This window comes from Protopterus annectens, chromosome 9.part0 (genome assembly GCF_019279795.1).
Source record: "Protopterus annectens isolate FY-2018-M chromosome 9.part0, PAN1.0, whole genome shotgun sequence".
NCBI classification, from domain to species: domain Eukaryota; kingdom Metazoa; phylum Chordata; order Ceratodontiformes; family Protopteridae; genus Protopterus; species Protopterus annectens.
This window is the reverse complement of record NC_056743.1, coordinates 1,473,633,224-1,473,653,950: the sequence shown is the minus strand read 5'-3', so window position 1 is coordinate 1,473,653,950 and position 20,727 is coordinate 1,473,633,224. Positions and strand designations below refer to the sequence as shown.

Genomic DNA, 20,727 nt, shown 5'->3' with positions numbered 1-20,727 from the left:
TCTCATTGGTGGGTCAGAGGAATTTTTGTGAACCTTTGGAAGTCCCTGTATGAGGGGTACTAAAGGATTAGACACCTCCAGAAAAGACAACACACCTTCTGTAATGAGATGGTTTAAAAAAGCATCAGAAATACAACTATACACACTAGACACAATTCTATGCACATCATCAACAGTGATTTTTTTCATAAAAATCTGCGTCACTAAGCATACTATTCATAGAGCGCTCATAATGTGACCTGTCCATGATCACAATCAAGCCACCCTTATCTGCAGGGCGAATAACTATTTGGTTGTTGGATTGTAAAATAGTGAAGGCCTGCCTTTCATTAAAGGTCAAGTTATTTCTATAAGACATATAACCAGTACTGCATGTATCATAGTAACTATAAATATCATCTTCAGTTAACTTTAAGTAAGCCTCAACTAAAGGCTGGTTAGTAGGAACGAAACAACTAGGTTTTCTAAAGTTACAAGAGGGGTGAACATCTCTAGAAGTAGATGAAAGATTACTCGAATCACCACAGAATTGACGTAACATAATGTTACGACAAAATACTTTCAAATCCAGGATGGTATCTGCAAGTTTACTCCTACTAGTTGGAATAAAACTAAGACCCTTATTCAGAACACTACACTGAAACGGGGTCAACTCACAAGTAGAAATATTATAAATCAATGAGTCGGGGTCCTCCCCCACATCTTTTTTAAGGTTTGATGTTGACTCTGTTCATTGGATAGTTTCCTTTTTTGGCGGCCTCTGCTCGCCGACCTGGTATGGCGTCCCCCTCTCTCTGAATGAACAGGTACAGGAAAAGGAAGGTCTCCCAAGTTACCATCCATGACAGTGTTAAGGGATTTTACATCCGTTAGGACTGTGCCCTGCCACTTAGGTCTAACAACCTGCCCAGGGTCACAAGTCCTCCCAGGACGTTCAATGACAATGTTTAGATATAAATTAGAAGTGGGAGGTCTATCTAAACAATTCCCATCCGCAATAGATGGTAAACCAGGCTGTAGGCTAGCGGTGGGTATACCCTCATTCAATAAACAGCTGCCATTAACCACAGTATGATTCACAGTACAAGTTTCATTGGATGACTGAACATCCCTATGAATAACAGTACTGACACAGGCACCATTCTCAATCACTGCACTGTTCACATTCTCATTCAAAATCCTAGTAGGATGTATACATTCAGAAACTGAGTCTAAAGGTTCTGACATCCATATCCCAGGAACAACAGTCTCAGTCAAGTTGGTCTTAGTAGGCAAATTGTTAGTTTTAACATGTCCCATAGCATTCTGACCTGTACGTGGCCACATGAAGACATGGCCTGCTTTGAAATCATTAATGTCTCGCAGCAACTTAGTTTTCTTCTGAAAAATCAGTTTGTGTTCAAAAACTGCAATGCTATCTAGAAGGCTCTCAAAACGTGGGTTCAAGACTTCCACTTTATAGTCTCTCAAAAGTTCTTCATGCCTCACATGCAAAGATTCCCTTAATTTTTCTTCTTCTGGTAAAAAATAATCATTCAATACGCGCATATAGCTTGCGCTTACCTCTAAATTGAGCTTTTGCCATCAGATTAGTAAATCAGGATGCGATGCCCCCTGTGTCAGCATATCCAACACATGCAAGCCCTGAGGGACGACTTTCTTCTCCAAGCAAAGTTTGAAATGCAGGCGTTGCGCCTGCATATGCTTTAATTTCAAGAAATCATGCTCAATGCTCTCCATCGTTGTTTGAAGAAACTCCATATCACCGGTCTCACTCACCGCATCATCACCGCTGGCCGGAACATCAAGCTGCCACAAACATTTCCTCTCTTTCTTCAGGTATAATGAAAACCTCTCAGTAAAAGGAGCGACAGCCCCTTTCAGCTGATTAGAGGTATCAATAACAGGATGGTAATCCAATTCAATGGAAGGTGAATTTTCAAAGCCATGTTCCCTCGGAAAACCACCAAGAACAATAAACTAAAGAAAATAATGACAACAAGGTGGTCACCAAGAGATAAATCCTCTGTTGTTCAAAAAATAATATAATCAAACGTAATATAAAGAAAATGTCAATGAGCAAAGGAAGGAAACAGGCGTTTACCAAAGTTCAAAGTCCACAAAATATATGCTGTAGTCTTCCCGAGTAACTGTTACTGGAGGGACATCAAATAAATGGCAATAGTAGTAATATTAAAATAAAAACAGAGCTCCTTTACTGTAGTCGACAAGGTAAGTGCTTTCACTGCTTTAGCTTCATCAGACCAGATAACAACTACAAAGATACACACTACTTAAATACACTCAAATGGGTGTAACCAATAAAGATCTAACAGTTAACTGCTTAATTCACTGCTAGTAATATAAAGGCACCATACAGGACTGAAATACATTCTTTATACAATAATAAAAACAAATATATAAAAAACATGTGAATATAAATATAGATATACAAAAACTGCTAAATACATATACACCTATACTAAGTAATGTAGCATTATTTAAATAGTCTCCTCTTCTTTAAAATGAGCCGAACGTGTAGGCTAGTCATAATAAGACTTTGTGGAAGAAGGTAAGATGTATTTATATAAATAAAAATGACATAATCATGAGTTATTCTATGAAACTGCATATAAACTAATAATGAAGTATTCAGTATAAAACTGCAGAGTGTATTATACTGTTGTAACAGGAAGAGATGACACAGCATGGTGTTTTCCTTTCTTGGCAAATATTACAAATTTCCAGCTACACTTATCAACATGCATGGTTTTATTTGCACTAATTGCATCATATCATTGAAAAAAATTATCATTAAGTCAAGAACAAATTGTTTAATTGTCACAGATAGTTCATAAACAAAATAGTACTTAAATAATAATAACTTACACATTTTTTCTTCCATATCCATGAGGAAAGACAGCAGCAGAAATAGCCACAATAATGGCAGGTACTCCATAACCAACAGGATACATGTATTTGCTTCGAATGATGTGAGTTCGTAAGGCTTTGACTGCCTTAAGGTTTTGTACCATAAGGTGGAGCTGCAGTGCACCCAGGTGCATCCAGGAGAAGCAAGCCAAGAGAAAGTAATGGAGGAAAGCTGCAATAACTCTGCAAAGTGTCTGAAAGAAAGACAAGACTGCAATTAGTCACTTCAGCTGCACAGATTTATGAAAAAATAATAAAAATATTAACGCACATCTGTCCTACTTGATTCTGCAACACAGGACAGAAGCAGAAAATAATATCTCTATGAAATTCTAAAGAATTTCTAAAGGATCTGGTAATATGCAAGAATAAATAACAGGCAACACTTCCAAAATAAACAAATGTCGAGAGTCTACAAGTTTCATATAATTTTTCAGACTGATGTTAAAACATGAGGCATCTGAATTAAGAGACAACAATCCTCACTTTATGCACCATATTTTTCTAATGTGCAATCTTTCTTTTATATAGTATGCTGTTATGCCTGGTAGTTTTCATCTGGTTCAAGCGTCAAGCAGAGTGTTTCATCAGGTTGAAGTTTTGGCCACTTTTTGTCTTAGCAAGATATATTGAAACTAGGCAGGGTTCTATTCCGAGCGACCTCTGCATCCTTCTACCTTTTCAGTTCATGAGACACACCACTTGCTCAAGCTGCTTTACTTTAACACTAAGTATAGATATTAAATCCAGATATAATTAAGTTACCCAAGATTGCTGCTTTTTTAAAAACCTCCAACACAGCATGACTATATTGTACCATGCATGCGCAACTCATCTGCATATACAGGCTTAAACAGTTTGATAATATCTACACAGAAATGCTCACTGCAATGTAATTTCATTTTCACATGTCTGATTAGAGCCTGATAGGTTGGGCACATTTGTCTTGGCAATACGATATGCAAGAAAAAGAAACGTTTTCATTCTCCTTCCCATCCCTTACGCTGTTGCTCTAATTTGAATAAATGATTGTAGTAGGTTCTCGCTTCTTGCCTGTCTTTGGTTCTTAGTTTGGTTCTGGTTTGAATTCATTTTAATGGTTGATTAGCATACAATTCAGCTGCTTATGTTGTCATTTGTATGCCATGGTGTTTACCTTTTTCACCCAGCTGTGCATGTAGAGCTGCTTACTGAATCCAAAACACTGTGCTACTGTGTGCGCACATAACAATGCACAGACAGTGGAAATGGGCCATGTAGGCTTTATTGAATCTGGCTGACTGTTTTTTTTTTATGTTTTGTTTAAATTTTTGTTATTAAGTTAAATCTTTTTAGATTTATTGAATTTGGATGAAGTGATTTTAGAAGAATCAATATAGACCTTGTATATGTGTATCTAAACCATTCCTCTACACTAAGCATAACATCATTTTTGTTTGCATTTAAAATATTTAATAAATGGAACTTTTCACAATTTAATATCATTAACAACTTTTGATCAGTTGTCTGGCTTCTTTACGGCTCTTCGAAATCTAGGGTATTTGTCAGGGTTTTCCCTCTGGACATCTGATCATCCTTTTGAGACCATTCCTGCTGCATTATGGATTTTCTTAAAGACTCACCTCAAGCCCCTTTCGGTAACCTTTGACTGGTGTCTATTTTCATGTGGCATGTGAATTTGTCAGTCTTCTGCAGCTTCTATCCTAACAGTATTTCTTTCCTTGCTGCTTTCCTTGCAACATTTGTTTTACGCTGTATTGATTTTTCAAGGATCAGTAACACTGGTGTAGTGGGTAATTTGGTTTTTGATTTTCTGCTTAAAAATAAGCCAGTGAAAAGTTTAGTCTCTGCAAAGGAGTATTCCTATATTTCAAAATTGCAAGATAACAATCTTCATAGCTTTTGTTACTACTCTTCCTCATGGATTCTTTCACGGTTTGGAAGATTGTCTCTACTTCTGCATGTTCACACATAAATGTACTGGGAATTATAAGGTTAAACTCCATTGCAGACACTTTCCTATACGATACCCTCATATACCCCCCCTCGTTTCAAGAATGTAGAACTTAATGATTAATCACACTTGCACTTGTATCTGTTTGAGTTATGAAACAACCCTGAGATAAAAAAAGAATTACAGCGGACAGAAAGAGAGAGAGAAAGAGTAACATGAGTGAAAAGAAGGTGAGAAAGTGGCAGCATGAGAGAGGGAGAGACTGATACTTTCCTTTTCTCAAGAGCATGTGAGTAATGGAGGTGAAAGTGGAGCCGTGTATGCCCAACGAGTAGTACTAAGTTCTTTCCTTGGACTTTTTTTAGGCACTTTCAATGTCCATTAAATAGCAACAAACTGACCAGGAGTAGTGGATGAGTTTTTTTGCCTTATCTTATAATAGGTAAGTCACTACATGCATTAGCTAAATGACTGATACAGACTGTTCTAATTATAATAATATAAATACTGTTTATCTGAATGTTTTAAACTTATACAAAAATGTTTAGAGAACACAGAAGAAAAGCAGTAGACAGTGTTAGTGATTTCATTGCAGAAATTAGCACATAGCTCCATAGATGAGTCAGTGGATGTCAAATTACCTTTGAAGTACTGGGAGACCTTATGATAAGAAAGTAAGCACTTATTACTTTCCCTGAGGATATAATAATCTGTTTAATAGATTGTGAGTGTAATGTTGATGAGGAAATGCGAGAAAAGAGACCTCTGTCTGGCCAGATCAGCACTATTGTATAGGAGAATGGTACTCAGCACTACATATAGGTATAAAGGAACCCATTGGGGGTAGACTTAACCTTCAATGCAGGTTATACAGATAATGTAGAAAGGGATGAGTACATGGCTTGAGTACACTTTAAGGTATTGGAGTAAAATGTAACCATGTAAAGTATGGCTTAGATGTCTACAAAGACAAGGTGAGAAATAAACATCAAGTGAGGCAGCTAAGAAAGGTCAAAACTTGCTAGTGGTGAGTTGTCTCAAAACTGCAGCTCCTTCATATTATCACACAGGACTGTAGGTTATCCTGGTGAATGAAAAATAAACCAATCCTGAGAGTTATATTGTATCAGGCATAACTATTCTTAAGTCTATATTTGTGAAACAGGAACATTACATTCCTGGGCATACCACTCCAGTTAAAGAATGGAAGTGACAATTTCCCAGGTGCAGTATTCCAGGTTTATGTAGATGGAGAAGGGGGAGAGGGCAGAGAGACACCCATGTATTAGATGTTATAATATGTAACATATAATGACTATAATGACAGAGTGCCTCATGTATCTGCAATTACATGCATCTTGGTGAGGAGACAATCATGTGGGGAAGTTAGCAGGGAGGCACCCAGTCAATGCCCTCACCTCCAACAGAGATATAGCTCTCCAAGCTACGTAGTAGGAAACCAAAGCCTGAGCCACAGCTGACAAAGAGTACTAAATGTTCTCTGGAAGGAGTAACTTAAGGGAAATATATGGTTTGGAGAAGTAAGGCTAAATTTAACACACAGTTATTGAAAAGAAAGATACCAGAATTTCCTTGGAAGGGTAACTGGGTTGAATCACAAAAAGGAGATGAGGTAGTCTCAGTTCTCAGATGTTTGGGAAGTATCCAAGAAAACTTCTGATTCTCAAGGGCAGGGGGGTGTCTGTATACTTGGACAAGGGGTTATTGCACAGATAATGGACTTCTTGGGGTCCCCAAAGGATGAAGTGATAGATCCACTAGAGCATACCATAGGACACTACTGAGTATAGACCATAATATTATTTTTTCAGGCCTTTTGGGATTAAAGCATTCAAAACAAAGTTACATTCAAAAGGTTTATTGACCAGGCAGTATAAAAGATAACAGAAGGTACTACAAGTTTCTGAGAAGCTTCAAAAGATCTGAAAAGTGGGAGACAAAGTGAATACTGATTTGTTGCCATTATGTGTTTTATTGAAAAACCATATCAAATGGTAGCCATGAATACTGTGAGGCCTCTGTCTATCCCAACCATCACAGATAAGAGGTATATCTTAGTGGTGGTATATTATGTTATATGGTATCCAGAGGCAGTGACTTTGTCCTCTGCTTTTGGCATAAGAGGAAGCAAATGCTCAATTAGGGACTCCAGACTTAATTTGTGATGACTAGGAGGATGAGTATAATTCGAACAATAAGACTATTGTGGAACATGAGTTGAATTTTAGGATTGACTTTGGGAGCCCATGGGGCTTACAGAGGAGCAAGAAACACAAGTACAACATCAACAAAACTGCTTGGTATTTTAGGGCAACAAAAGTTCAAGTGGGACAAAACATAAAGGCATTTATTGCTCTCCATGAGAATAAGCTGCACACAGCATGGGAGGCACCTTGCACTGTGGTTAGAGCAGTGCGTGACATTAATGTTATAGAGTTAGAGTTATCAGATGGAAAGCAATAACTCAAGCACTGCCATGTCAATGTGATGAAGCCCTAGCATACTATAGAGAGACCAGTACACAGTATATGCAGTAAGTTACAAAAAGAATCAAAACTTGTCTGTGATAAGGAAATACTGAGAAAGTACTTTGCAGGTTCAAGAAATCTAAGCCATGCTGTGGGAGTTTGGGACATATTCACTACTAAGCCAAGGAATATCCAGCCTGTGAAGCACCACATAAAAACATGAACCCAAAGGCCACCCAAAGAGTCTCCTTACAGGGAGCCTGAGTAAGACAAGCAATCCATGTGGGAGGAACTGCTGGAGATATTAAATCTGGGATTACTCCAGGAGCCCAACAGACCTTGACCTTACTAGTGGTGCTGGTGCTAAAAAGAGTGGGTTCAGTGTAGACTATTGGAAGCTACACACTCATGCTGAAGCAGATGCATGTCCTGTATCCAGGAAAGATGATGTTTTACAGTAACAAGTGGAGCAAAGTATCTGACAACAATTGACCTAATTCAGGATCACTGACAGGTACCCTTGACAGCTGCAGCATGGAGAAGTCAGCATTTGTTAGTATGTGTGAATTGTGTTCATTTTCCAAAACACTTTTGAGATGAAGAAAGCCCCAGCAACTTTCCAGTTATTAGTGGATCACATGCTAGCAGGACCTGTAGACTATGATCTTAATACATAGATGGTACTCAATTTTAGTCAGTCCTAGCAGGGACATGCATGCACAGAATATTAAAGAGATGCTAAGCACATTAAAAAGGGCCAGGTTGACTTTCAAGGCAAAAAAAAAATTCTAATTTGGAATGTCAGAATTAGCTTGTCTTCATCCATTTTTGGGTGGTGGAAAAATCTGGCCACAGCCTGCCAAAGTTGAAGATATGCAGGTATGGCCCACACCAGTTGCCAAAAAGCAGACAATGGCATTCCTCAGGAAAACATGATGTTACAGAATGTATTTTTCTCATTACAGTACCTTAACCTCTCCATTCAAGAACCGTACCTATAAGAGTTATCTTATAAAATGATCGTATAGTTGGCTTATGGGCAGGCATTACAGAAACGCAAGGATCCTTTGGGTGGACATTCTGTACTGGCTAGTCTAAATATCATACAGAGATTGTCATACAGCTATATCAAACTTGGAATACTGAAACAGGTAACTGCAAAAACAGGAATGCAGGCAAGAGGGCTTGAGGCACGCACACAGTAGTAGTTTCCAAAGTTTATTCTTCAGACTTTGCTTCAAACAAATGATAAAAATAATAAAAAACAGTAACCATAAAGCGCTTTTCTTCTCACCCCTTAGTGAGACTTCATCAGACAGTTGCAACAAGAATGTTTCAAACAGTATATACAAGTTCAAACCACATCAACTTCCTCCAAGCAAAAGGCAAACCCGCCCCCAAGGTAAGCAGGAATGAACAATTAACCCATTGTATACTTCTTTAAAAATCCAGCTTAAAAACTATGCAAACACATTCATGTGTAGATAACAACTAAGTGAATGTGAATAACCATGTATATGTATAAACATGTATATACCTAACTGAACAAATAAGTACATTTTTGACTATTTAGATAAATATTTAACATACCCTGTTTAAGCAGAAATATGAAACCTTTCTTGCAGGCTGAAGTGAATAAGATATATATTCACCTCATTAAACTCTTTAGTTTAAGGATGCAAGATATGGAATAAACTTCATTCAGTCCTGGCGGGTAGCAGGCCCTAGTACGAATTTGCCATATCAGTTCCAGGTTTTCTAGCAATAATGAACTAGGGCCACCCACATTCACTTAGTTGTTATCTACACATGAATGTGTTTGCATTTAGAGTTGTTTTTGTGAATGTGTACACTCTTATTTAATCTTTTATCATATTCACCGGACGTCCTTTACAGGATAGTTTTCTCTGCTCCGGTCTTTATAGCTTTTTAGCTCGATGGTTTTAAATTCAGACAACATGGGGCTAATATAAGTCTTTTGTTATATATTTCTTCATCCTTCTTTTTTGAATTGTCATTATTAAGTAATATTGAAAGTTATTTAAGATCTTAATACTTTTTCACACAGTGGTAAAGTATTTTATTTTATACTGTTTTCAATTTTACACTTCATTCGTGACTTCTCACTTTTTACTGTTACCTTAACTATTGGTTTTAATGTTAGCATGGTTTTTAAATATTTCTGAATATACTTTTAAAAGGTCTTTTAAGAGTGTTTTCGAACTGATGAGCTATGTTTATATTTACACATATACAAATATATTTACTGCATACATACTTGTTTTACAAGAAGCTGGATTTTTAAAGAAGCATACAATGGGTTAATTGTTCATTCCTGCTTACCTTGGGGGCGGGTTTGCCTTTTGCTTGGAGGAAGTTGATGTGGTGTGAACTTGTATATACTGTTTGAAACATTCTTGTTGCAACTGTCTGATGAAGTCTCACTAAGGGGTGAGACGAAAAGCGCTTTATGGTTACTGTTTTTTATTATTTTTATCGTTTGTTTGAAGCAAAGTCTGAAGAATAAACTTTGGAAACTACTACTGTGTGCGTGCCTCAAGCCCTCTTGCCTGCATTTCTGTTTATACAGCTATATCAAACCATTGACTGTAGAATGCACTCAGCTAGCAGTCTTCAAATGGCAAACAACTTTTTTTGTACCTCAGTCATAGACACGCATCTAAATGTAGGCATCTGCAAACATTTCGGAAACAGAGGGAAAAAGTTAATTTTTAAATGTGTGAGAGACGTGAAAGCAGAACAGTATAAAGTAATACAGGAAACTGTAAAAGAAAAAAATCCAGGAATCAGGCACAGAAACGTTGGCAGAAAACATATATGTATAATTATAGTTCCTCTGCATGTCACAGGTAACCAACTTGAAAAGGACTCATCTCACTGATTTTTACTGGTCAGGAATTCAAGCCAATACAAATAATGGAGGTAAGTGTTTTATAGGGTATAAGCAGCCCTGTAATGTCATGTGTACGGTAAGCTCCCCCAAATTCTATATATCAACCCCATGGTGCACAAACACAGGGTAAAGTGAAAGGAGCACAGACACAGCTGACACTAAAACAGAAACTAGTAGTGATTTTCTATGGAGAACAGTAATGGAGAAGTACATCAGCTAGCCTGAATCAATGAGTTGAAATCCCATCCATTCAGAATTCATAGTCTAGTAGTCTTCTTGTAATTACATGTTCCTAAATGCAAATAAATTGCACACCTATGTAAATAAATAAGAAAGAAGCAATCTTTCAAATGGTTTTAAAACTTTGTTATAGTAGTAAAATTACAAACTAAGTCATAGGGAGTACTTGGAAAGAGAAAATAGATTGTACCATCCCGTGTTTTGAAACTCTGAATGAAAATGATAAAACCTGAGTAAAATAAAATATAAAATGTAAAAATATAGAAAATGATAGCAAAACTGATAATCGAAAAACAGCTAATCTGAAAGGCAGACACCATGGGCAGCATGTTCATTATGACACAACAAAAACAGCAGATATATGTTTCTTGAAACCAGCTCTGATTCAATATGCATCTGTATGTAATGTCCACTGGACAGCTAACGAACAAAATATGCAAGCCATATGCATGTATCACAAAGTATGCTTGACACATGATGTGACCAATGCATTTCCATTGGATGTATCTTACTGCCTTTGTTCTCAAATGCTATAAAAACTTATAGTTGGTGCTATAGAACTACGTGGTCACTGGCACCTCCTTTTACCATACAGAGTTAGTTGTGGGTATTATGCTGGGGCACTGTAGTTTTAAGATGTGATAAAATAACTCAACATACGTACATTGTACCTGAGATTACTTGCCATAGGTTAGAATACCTTTCCAGGACTTCACCCATAATGGGGCACAGGCTACTTTAGGAAAAGTGGAAAATCTGCACACTACATTCATTGTATGGCAAAGAAGTTCAGATATGTACACTTTTCCTGGATGCATATGATTACACAGTCATACTATGCCCTTTGCAAATTCTACCCTTTGCTTTCATTTTTCATAGTAAAGTGCACAGTTGGTCACTTGAGAAGAATGTGTGTAAGAAGGCAATTGTGAGAACAAAGCATTTAAAACAGGTCTGGTCTATACACCAGATAATTATAAATTACAAATGTTAATGAAATAAAAGTAAAGAAACGCATTGTTAATGATTTTCTCCTATAAATAACACAGTATTTCTGAAATGTATGTCAAGAACGTAAAACCCAGTTTATGCCAGTGCAGAACATGAGCAGCACAAAATGACAACTAATCGTGTTTTATTAAACAAGTAAATCATAACAGGCATAAAATATCCTTTCAGGAATAACTTTAGTGCTTTGATTTCACAAAATGATTGCTTAAGGTCATACAGTATATATGTGGAGCATAACATAATCAAACTGAGGTGTACAGAATACATTTCAATGGCAAGTTATAGCCTTGGCCTTCTGTGTCTGTCTACAGATAGTTTGATATCTATATTTGATATTTACAGTAAATATAAATGATATTAAATTTTGGGAAAAGTGTTGCTGCCTTGCAGTTTTATATGTATATCGTCCTCTATATTCAAAAAATATTACAAATTATTAGTGATGTATATAGAAATAAATGAGGGCGACATGGATAGTGAATACAAAACTATGATACACAACAAGGCACAATACACAGAAAAAAAAAACAGATGTGGTCTTTATCCATCTCAACATAAAATATTTTAATAATGGCAAAGATTGGCACTTGCTTTACTAACATGACATTTATCTGTTGCCCACCTTGGTGGAGGAGGAATATATTTTTAATGTGGAGCTTGTGAAGTAAGATATCTACCATGGATGGTATGTACATGTGTTTGTATATGTGTGTACACCTGTGTGTGTGTGTGTGTGTGTGTGTGTGTGTGTGTGTGTGTGTGTGTGTGTGTGTGTGTGTGTGTGTAAAGGGGTATCCCTCCTTAACACTTGCCTATTTTCTTGTCACAGGGCTAAATTTAGCCACATCTGTGTATACTGACTGATGGCGCACTGACATTTTCATTGATGGTGTTTATGAAAGTATATTTAGGGTGGCTTACATGAAAATATGTAGTGGTCACCCTCCCCTTCACTATATCCAAGGTAGCATAAAAAAGGATCTTGATGCAAAGAAAAGATAGTGCAGCTGAAAGGGAGGAATACATTCATTGTGAGTATAACTGGTAAATAACAGCTGAAAGGGAGGAATGCATTCATTGTGAGTATAACTGGTAAATAGCTGAAAGGGAGGAATGCATTCATTGTGAGTATAACTGGTAAATAAGATATATATGATTACTGGCAGGAACATGACTTTGGAGTTTTTATTGATTGATTGATTGATTGATTGATGTTTGTTTACTTGGAAAGTCTGAGCACAGGTGCTCTTTTTCATCAGAGGCCTGGGGAGAAAAATTTCAAGGTAACAAATTTAATACAATTAATACCTACAATAACACATTGCAAAATGCAGTTTCAGTGAATACATACCATATTAGTATAATAAAATTTGTACTGATATTCACAAACAATATACAAGCATTGTATTGAGAATTTACAGACAGAAGAGTGATGTATAAGAATTACAAGTAGGTGTAGTAGTTTAAGTACTACAATAAAATAAAGGTTTAGAAGGGGATAAGCAGGTTAAATGATTTAGTATTTTAAAGGGAGGTATAAGAACATGATGAAGGATGTTAGGAGAAGCTATGTCCCAGATGAGGAGCAGGGACAAAGCCAGGAGGCAGAGAGGAAGTCTTTTATAATGGTTCAAAAAGATGAAGATGCGAGATAGACCTGACTGATATAGGAATTTTATTCCAAATTCTAGTTGCATTAATGGAATACTGACTGACCCAGGCAGCCTTTTGTGGTTTGCAGGTGGTAAGGAGCTCATCATTTGACCGAAGGGGATGGTTTGGCAGATATGGGGCTAATTACAGGGAGGTAAATGGGGTATAGTTCATCTGTGGATGTTTAGATGAACTGAGTATGAGATAGGTGTTAAGGAAGTTTGAGTCAGTTAAGTACTTTTAGTGCTAAATAGAGGTGAGACTGCTAAGTTTTTTTTGCAAGCTAATCTGACAACTTTGTTTGGCAGCCACTAAATGTTTGAAAAGCAATTGAAACACTTTCCAGCCAAAAATCCTGCTATAATGCAGTAACAGTCTGCGATGCATTTTTCTGCTGTAAGCATCAATCTCAAAGCAACAACTACATCACCTTAAACAGACATGTAGACCCAATCACTATTAGTCAATGCAATTTCAGTTATTTTAAAACTGAAAGTGATGTAGAATGAGATACAGTTACATCACCATCTGACTGTTCTCTGCAAATGGTTATGAGAAGAAGGAATCTCAGCTTCGAGGTTCCAGGTCAAGTATATAGACCTAATTGGTATCGTATGATTGCTTTTCCTGCTCTTTCGTTCAGTTAGTTTATATTCTGGTCCTTAAAATTAGAAATGTAGATTACTGCTTTTGATAACTGTCTTCAGATAACTACTGAATGAAGCTGTCATGCCCTGATTGAATAATATAGCTTCTTTTAATAGGTGGTATCATCTTAAAAGTGTACTTTCCCTGGCACTGCTAAAAATGTGAGCAAGCCAGGTGTATCAAGCCCACAATGGAGATCTTCTGAGAATCTTGACAGAAAGAAAGTTAATCTTGCTGATCTAACAAAATATACAAACACAATACACATGACACATTCATGATATTTTCAATCTCGCTGCATTAAGTGGTACAGTTTATTAAATATTTAACATTAGTGAACTCTAATGATGAATGCTTGTACCTCGTATCTTGTTTGGGTGATGCCAAAAAGGAAAAGAATATCCGCTATGAGCAGGCAGATACAAAGGTTGAGGAGGAGAGTGGTGCTTGCATTCTGAATGGACTTACAGAACCAAAATGTCGCAACTGAAATGGTCAAGCAAATAACTGAGAAGGTAAGTCCAATGTAGGAAATTATTGTAAGTGGCTTCTCATCCTGAAACGACAAAAGATTTGGTTAGTGCCACCCAGAGCCAAACCATAATGATGCTATGTCTATTTCAAAGTTAGAAAAATGATGTTTCATGGTACTGTTCTCATTACACATGTTGAGTGCTATAGAGTTAAGCAAGGCATCATGTCTTAAAAAACCTGTTGGCAAATAACAGAACAATGATTATGCATTTCTCATACTTTCTTATGATATTTATTACCGTACCCAACATGAATATGTCATATTTGTCTTGATTCCATTTAGTAACATCTAATTCTGTAGTCGCCATCCTACATAGAAATATAACCATGTCGTGTAACTTCACAGGTTACAAGAGAAACAGTCCACAACGAAGGAAGGAAAATAAGCGACAAAGTCATCACCTAACAGGAAACATATACATTAATGTTCATTACCGCAGCAATTAGAATGGGGAAAGAGAGCTGCAGTCTAACTGTCATATAAGCTGAGTTTGCTTAAATACAGATTTTAGTGAAGCAGTCCACATGGTGTCACTGTTTTCCTTGTTTCACAACAATAGGCGCTATTTCCAGATCCCGTTCGCATCATTGATTACTGCTTCTTTACTACTGCATTAGCTTACCAGCTACATAAAAGCAAATGTGATGCAGAGGCAAGATGGTTCTACTATGGCTAGTCAAGTAACTTCTGGATGAAGCTACAAATGGAGAAACCCAACTATACAGATGTAAAAACAAAAAGTTGCTTTTTTTTGCAGAGGGTAAATCCCTTTGCATAGCCTCCAATTTAGATAAACAGAGGAAAAACTTAAAAAAAAAATACAGCAAATCACTGTGGGCACTGCAATGCACTCAGTAGTACCAATGATTTAATAAGACAAACACGCAGTGATAAGTTACAGCTCAACCAGTCTGTGATTGACAAGCTGTACTGTCATCCAGTGGTAACCTCACCATTAGCAGAATCAAGTATTTTTCTCTAATTCTCACTCTCTCTCTTTTGCAAAGGTCCTTGTTAAACAATTTGCCATATGTGTTTGGTTCATCTTCATATATTTAATATATTTATTACACAGTGCAAGGATACAAACCAAAGCAGCCAGCCACAAACACTGCTGAACATTTCATAAGGAATGTTACAGCACAGCATAAGTCAAGTTGTCATCTCAGCATAAATACAAACAACACCATTGCTTAATAAAGAAAAAAAATACTCCATAGAAAACCTAGTGTGTATCACTGCTCTGTGGTCTAACTTATTGGTAAACTTCCAAATTAAGATATACTTGTATTGCTGTTCTCTCATGTAGGCGCTAACCACAAGTACCTGTACATGCTCAGTGGTCACAAAATTCAAAATACAAAAAAATTAAAGCAGAAACCTGAAAAAATTTAAATTGCATGCTCCAAGTAAAATGTAGCAGGTTTGAAAGTTTTGGTTTTGATTTAATACCTACTGGCTCGAGCATTTAACTTTGTGCTTTATATCAAGATCAAACCTGGTCTGTTGTGAGTAACTATAGCAATAACTTCTACTACTGCAGGTGTTATTAATGCAATACAGAACACTGCAAAATGCATTAAATCTGTAATGCCTGAGATAACGTTAGCATAAAAAAGGAGAAAAATAATACTGGGACTGCAGACAACCCACAGGCTGAATTATTCAGTCCCAAGTGAAAGAGAAGCAACACAGTTTAGGAATGTATTGGGGGAGAACCCCCCACAGGCTGAATTATTCAGTTCCAAGCGAAGCAACACAGTTTAGGAATGTATTGAGGTGTCAGTGGCTGAACAGGTAACACACTTGCTTCCAATGCTAGGCAATCGGAAGACTGAGTTCTGTTCCCACATCATTCGTCTGGATCTACTTCGTCTGAGTGGCTACCACGGAGGAATGAGGCTTGAGCTGTTAAGCTGCCTTCTGTAGTTAAGGGTTAGAGTCCTTTTGTCTACTATGTGAGTGACTCTAAGCAAGCAATTTAACCAGCCCCAGAGACATCAACATTTCTTCAATGAAAATATTTCAGATCTCCGTACCTTTAGCTTCTATGGTAGACTAAACACCCTGTCCCTGGACTCAGCTTCATACAGACTCCCAATAGATAATCTCTGCTTATCCTTCTGTGTTAGGAACAACCCAGCACAGTTTGAATTCTTTCACCTAAAATTTACCAGTGATAAAACAATTGCCTGCTACACAAACCTAAACACATACTAACCCATTAATAACATCACGTCATGAGAGATAGCCAATACAATGCATCCCTCATTTCAGGAATAGATTATCCTTACATAGCATACATAAGTAGAATACATCTCTAACAGCCTTTATAGCCAGAGTGGATAGGTGATCACCAATTTTCACTGAGGATATCTGGAGAGAATCTACTTGACTGGGGACATTGTTAGTGTCCCACCCATACTTGATGATGTGTCTGAGCTTCCTCATGGTCTACTTGGCTATAAGCTTTTAAAGAACCTATGAAACTACGATAGTGCTTTTGGGAAAAAGGAAATTTGGACTTGTTCCTCAACGGTCTTAGCGACCACATGGCTAGTAGCTATCTATGAACTACCCTATGTTACAATCACAACTGGGAGAGAAGAATCTAGTAATGGTGAAGTCATGCTATGTTGTACTTGACACTGATGATGTCACATATGGAACACTTTGTCCATTTCTGTAACCATTCTAGAGAAAAGAATATTAAGGCAGTCAAGCCAATACAATGCTGTGTTACAATGGTGGCAAAGAGGTAGGGGTGTAGAATAAAAATAAAGACTGTAACAATTTGGCACAAAATCATGTAATTGGAAAAAAAGGAAGAGAAAGTGTGTGAGCAGGTCACTTTTCAGAGAGTGGAGTTGAAGTAAATGGACAGAGAAGGGAAGACTAGACAGATGGCAATTGGAAAAATAAAAACATCAGGCTAGAATGAATGAAATGTTCAACAATTTAGAGTGTGACAGATCAAAGTCAATGTAGAGGCTAGAAAAATGTGGATAACTGGAGGTACTTCCACAATGGTGGAATGAAGATGGGATGAAGACAAATTATAGACTGAACAGCTTCCCAGGAGCAAGCTATGACACTTATATTGACTCGGCAAATTGTAGAATTTCTGTCATCAGCAGGTTTGTATTTTGAAATACTCAGGTGTCTTTCATCAACAGGAATGAAGCAGACTCCAGAAAAAAATATACTATAGAATAAGAATCAGTTCCTTAATTATTTAGTTACTTCCCCAGTAATTTAATAACGCCTGAAGAAGAACTCTTGCCAACCCTAAACTTCAAGATAAAATAAAACATGTCAGTCCAATAAAATGTATTATATCACATTTGTGTTTCAATGTCTTTGTATTCCTTAATAACATTTTCTGTTGATAGTGGAGCTGTAACTACAGTGTTAATGGTCACCATGCCAAAAGATTTCTTCATATTATAAAAATTAACTACCTTGTACAAATACTTAACCACCCTACTAGTGGATGAAATACTCTTGATCTTATCCCTGCAAATGTGACCACTTCTTGTACACCTCTAAATGTATCATCTTTCCTTATTAGACTATAAATCATGACCTTTTCCTTTATAATTAGTGATAACTTCCTTTTGCAAATGTGTCTGTGTTTACAGACGTCTCAGAAAGTCAAAGTCAAAAAGTCAAAGTCAAAGTGAACCTTATTGTTATTCAGACTGAACAACAGTGCAATTGAATGAAATTATGTTACTTCAAACTCAATGTGCATACAACATATACTGATGTCAATACAACAATAACACATATACTAAAGCTAATCCAATAACAACAGTAAGACATTTATGCAGTGCAGTAACAAGTACAATGACATACACTGAGACTAGTCTACTTACATGCCTTTGTTAGCACCCAAAATATTGCACAGATAATATATTGCACAGATCAGAATCAGACAGATTTAAAATTGTACATAATGCTGACTTGGCATATTGCACAGAATGTTAACTTTGCATCATTAATATTGTACATAAGGTATAATATTGTACTTTCATAGAGTTATTGCATATGTCTGTGAATTACTTCAGCATTGTAACTATAGATCTCCATGAGTAGCATGGTGTATGTTATTACTGGAGTTCAGAAGTCTGATGGCTTATGGAAAAAAGCTTCTATTATATCTGGTGATTTTGCAACATAAGCTACGGTATCTCCTGCCTGAAGACAAGCACGAGAACAGACCATGGGCAGGGTGAGTGCAGTCTTTGACTATTTTCATGGCTTTGCTGAGGCACTCAGCAGAGTGCAAGTCCTGGATAGATGGGAGTGTGGACCTGATAATTCTCTCTGCCACTTTCACCACCTTCTTGAGAGATTTGTGATCTGAAACCATGCAGTTTCCATACCACACCAAGAGATTACTAGTTAGGATGCTTTCAATGGTACCCCTGTAGAGGTTTCTGAGAACTGAAGGTGGTAGTTTTGCTCTCTTCAACCTTCTTAGAAAGTGTAGCTGCTGTTGCGCCTTCTTGACAATGTGATTAGTGTTTATTGACCAAGATCAGTGATTCGCACCCCCAGAAACTTGGTGTTCTTCACCCTTTCCACTGTTTCTCCTTTGATTCTGAGTGGAGAATGAGCCTTGTGTCTCTTCCTGAAGTCTACTATTATCTCCTTTGTTTTATTCACATTGAGAGGCAGGTGGTTGTTGTTGCACCAGACAGTCAGGTGGTTCACCTCCTCTCTGTAGGGTTTTTCATCACCATTGCTGATGAGACCCACCACTGTAGTATTATCTGCAAACTTTATAATGAACAACCTTCTTCATCTACTTGATGACCTAAGTAAATTCCATTGCGATCTTTCTCTCCATTACTAAAATCACCACCTCATCCCGATTTTCACACCCACTCAAACTGTTGTATTTTAAGGCATTCCCTATATGCAATAATTAAACAAACTTCTATGGTGGACTAACTTATAAACAAACAATATAGCTCATGAAAGGAATTATATCATGCTTATAAGAGATCTGATTCTGCCCACCATAAGAGCACATTTAAGCAAACTATTAAAGAGATTAATGGTGGCATCAGGGGCCTGCTTCCTCAAGCACAAGCTGTTGGGGGAGAGATCACCGATGTCGATCAGGTGGACGTGGAATACTACACATTGTTGGTATTCAGTCAGTATTTACAATTTGGATTTTTTTTTTTAGTTTTTCTTTTTACAATCACAGCTGTTGAAATGAGTGAATGAGTTTGCAATATTGTAATATCCCTACAGTACATTTTTTTTAACTCTTCAAAAGTTTGAAGGATGCCAGTATAGGGGATTGCCTAGAGTGCTAGTTTATCTAACTACTGTTCTGCACAGTTGTAACTATTTTATAGATTCCACAGTCCCAGCCATTCCCTACAATTAGCAAGGAACAAGTTTTGTCAGACCTCTAAAAAACAATGAACATCTCATCAATGGGCCCTAACAACATATCAGATTACCCGATTGCCATTACCAAATATAGCCTAACTGAACCCCTCCTTAACCTTTCATCTGAGCTTCTACACCAGTGACATTCTCAAAACTTGAGAAACAATCAGTATAATGTTGTCAAATAAGCATGGCCATACCACAGACCATAGGAACTATAGGTCCCTTAATTTTACTAGCCTCATATGTAAAGTTGTAGAATATATTCTCTCAGACCTCATTAATCTGTATATTGATAATCTCTTAGCTCTGGACCCTCATGAATATGTATTTGTCAAAGGCAGGTCCTGCCTCTTTAGACTCATTAATTTATTTGATAAAGTCTCCAGAGCAGGCTATAATATTTATGCAGCAAGTATAGCATGTTTGTTCATTGTTGAGACCTTTGACACCATTGCCCATACAGAGATTTTTAAGAAACTTGTAAATCTGAATATAAATCCAATATGTTGTGTAATGGGTAGTTAACTGTTTGTCTGGTAGAACCCAACTGGTTAGAATATGTTGTAAGTAATTTCTATGTTAAATTGTTAATCACTATGTAATCCAATGTAACTACTGTCTGTTTATTTTACTGTGGAGCTTTTTCCCGACTCCCAGGCTGAAAATGGACCCATGTAAACAAATTTAAATAAATAAATAAATAAATAAATAAAATTATAGGTGCTGTGATGCCCGTGTACTGGCCCAGTAATCAAGGAGCCTCAATCCTTACCAGTAACACCAGTGAGGGGCATCCACACTGGGAGGATAACAAGTACACACACAGTAAAGTACAATTTCCCTTAAAGGAACACAGAGATCACAGTCATTCAGGGGTTGGTTTCTCCCTCTCTCTCCAGATCCTCAATAAGACTTCCCACTGGCACATCTATAGGGT

General features: G+C 37.0%; 1 protein-coding gene across 1 annotated transcript in view; it reads right to left on the bottom strand.

The window, feature by feature from the left end:
• The window catches only part of LOC122812123 (adhesion G protein-coupled receptor E2-like), a 901,467-nt gene that overhangs the window by 133,513 nt on the left and 747,227 nt on the right, over positions 1-20,727 (bottom strand). The window contains exons 15-16 of the mRNA XM_044084412.1: positions 14,202-14,396; positions 2,890-3,125 (exon numbers count right to left, since the gene is read on the bottom strand). Coding sequence (XP_043940347.1) covers positions 2,890-3,125; positions 14,202-14,396 — 431 coding nt within the window. The remainder of the gene's footprint in view (positions 1-2,889; positions 3,126-14,201; positions 14,397-20,727) is intronic.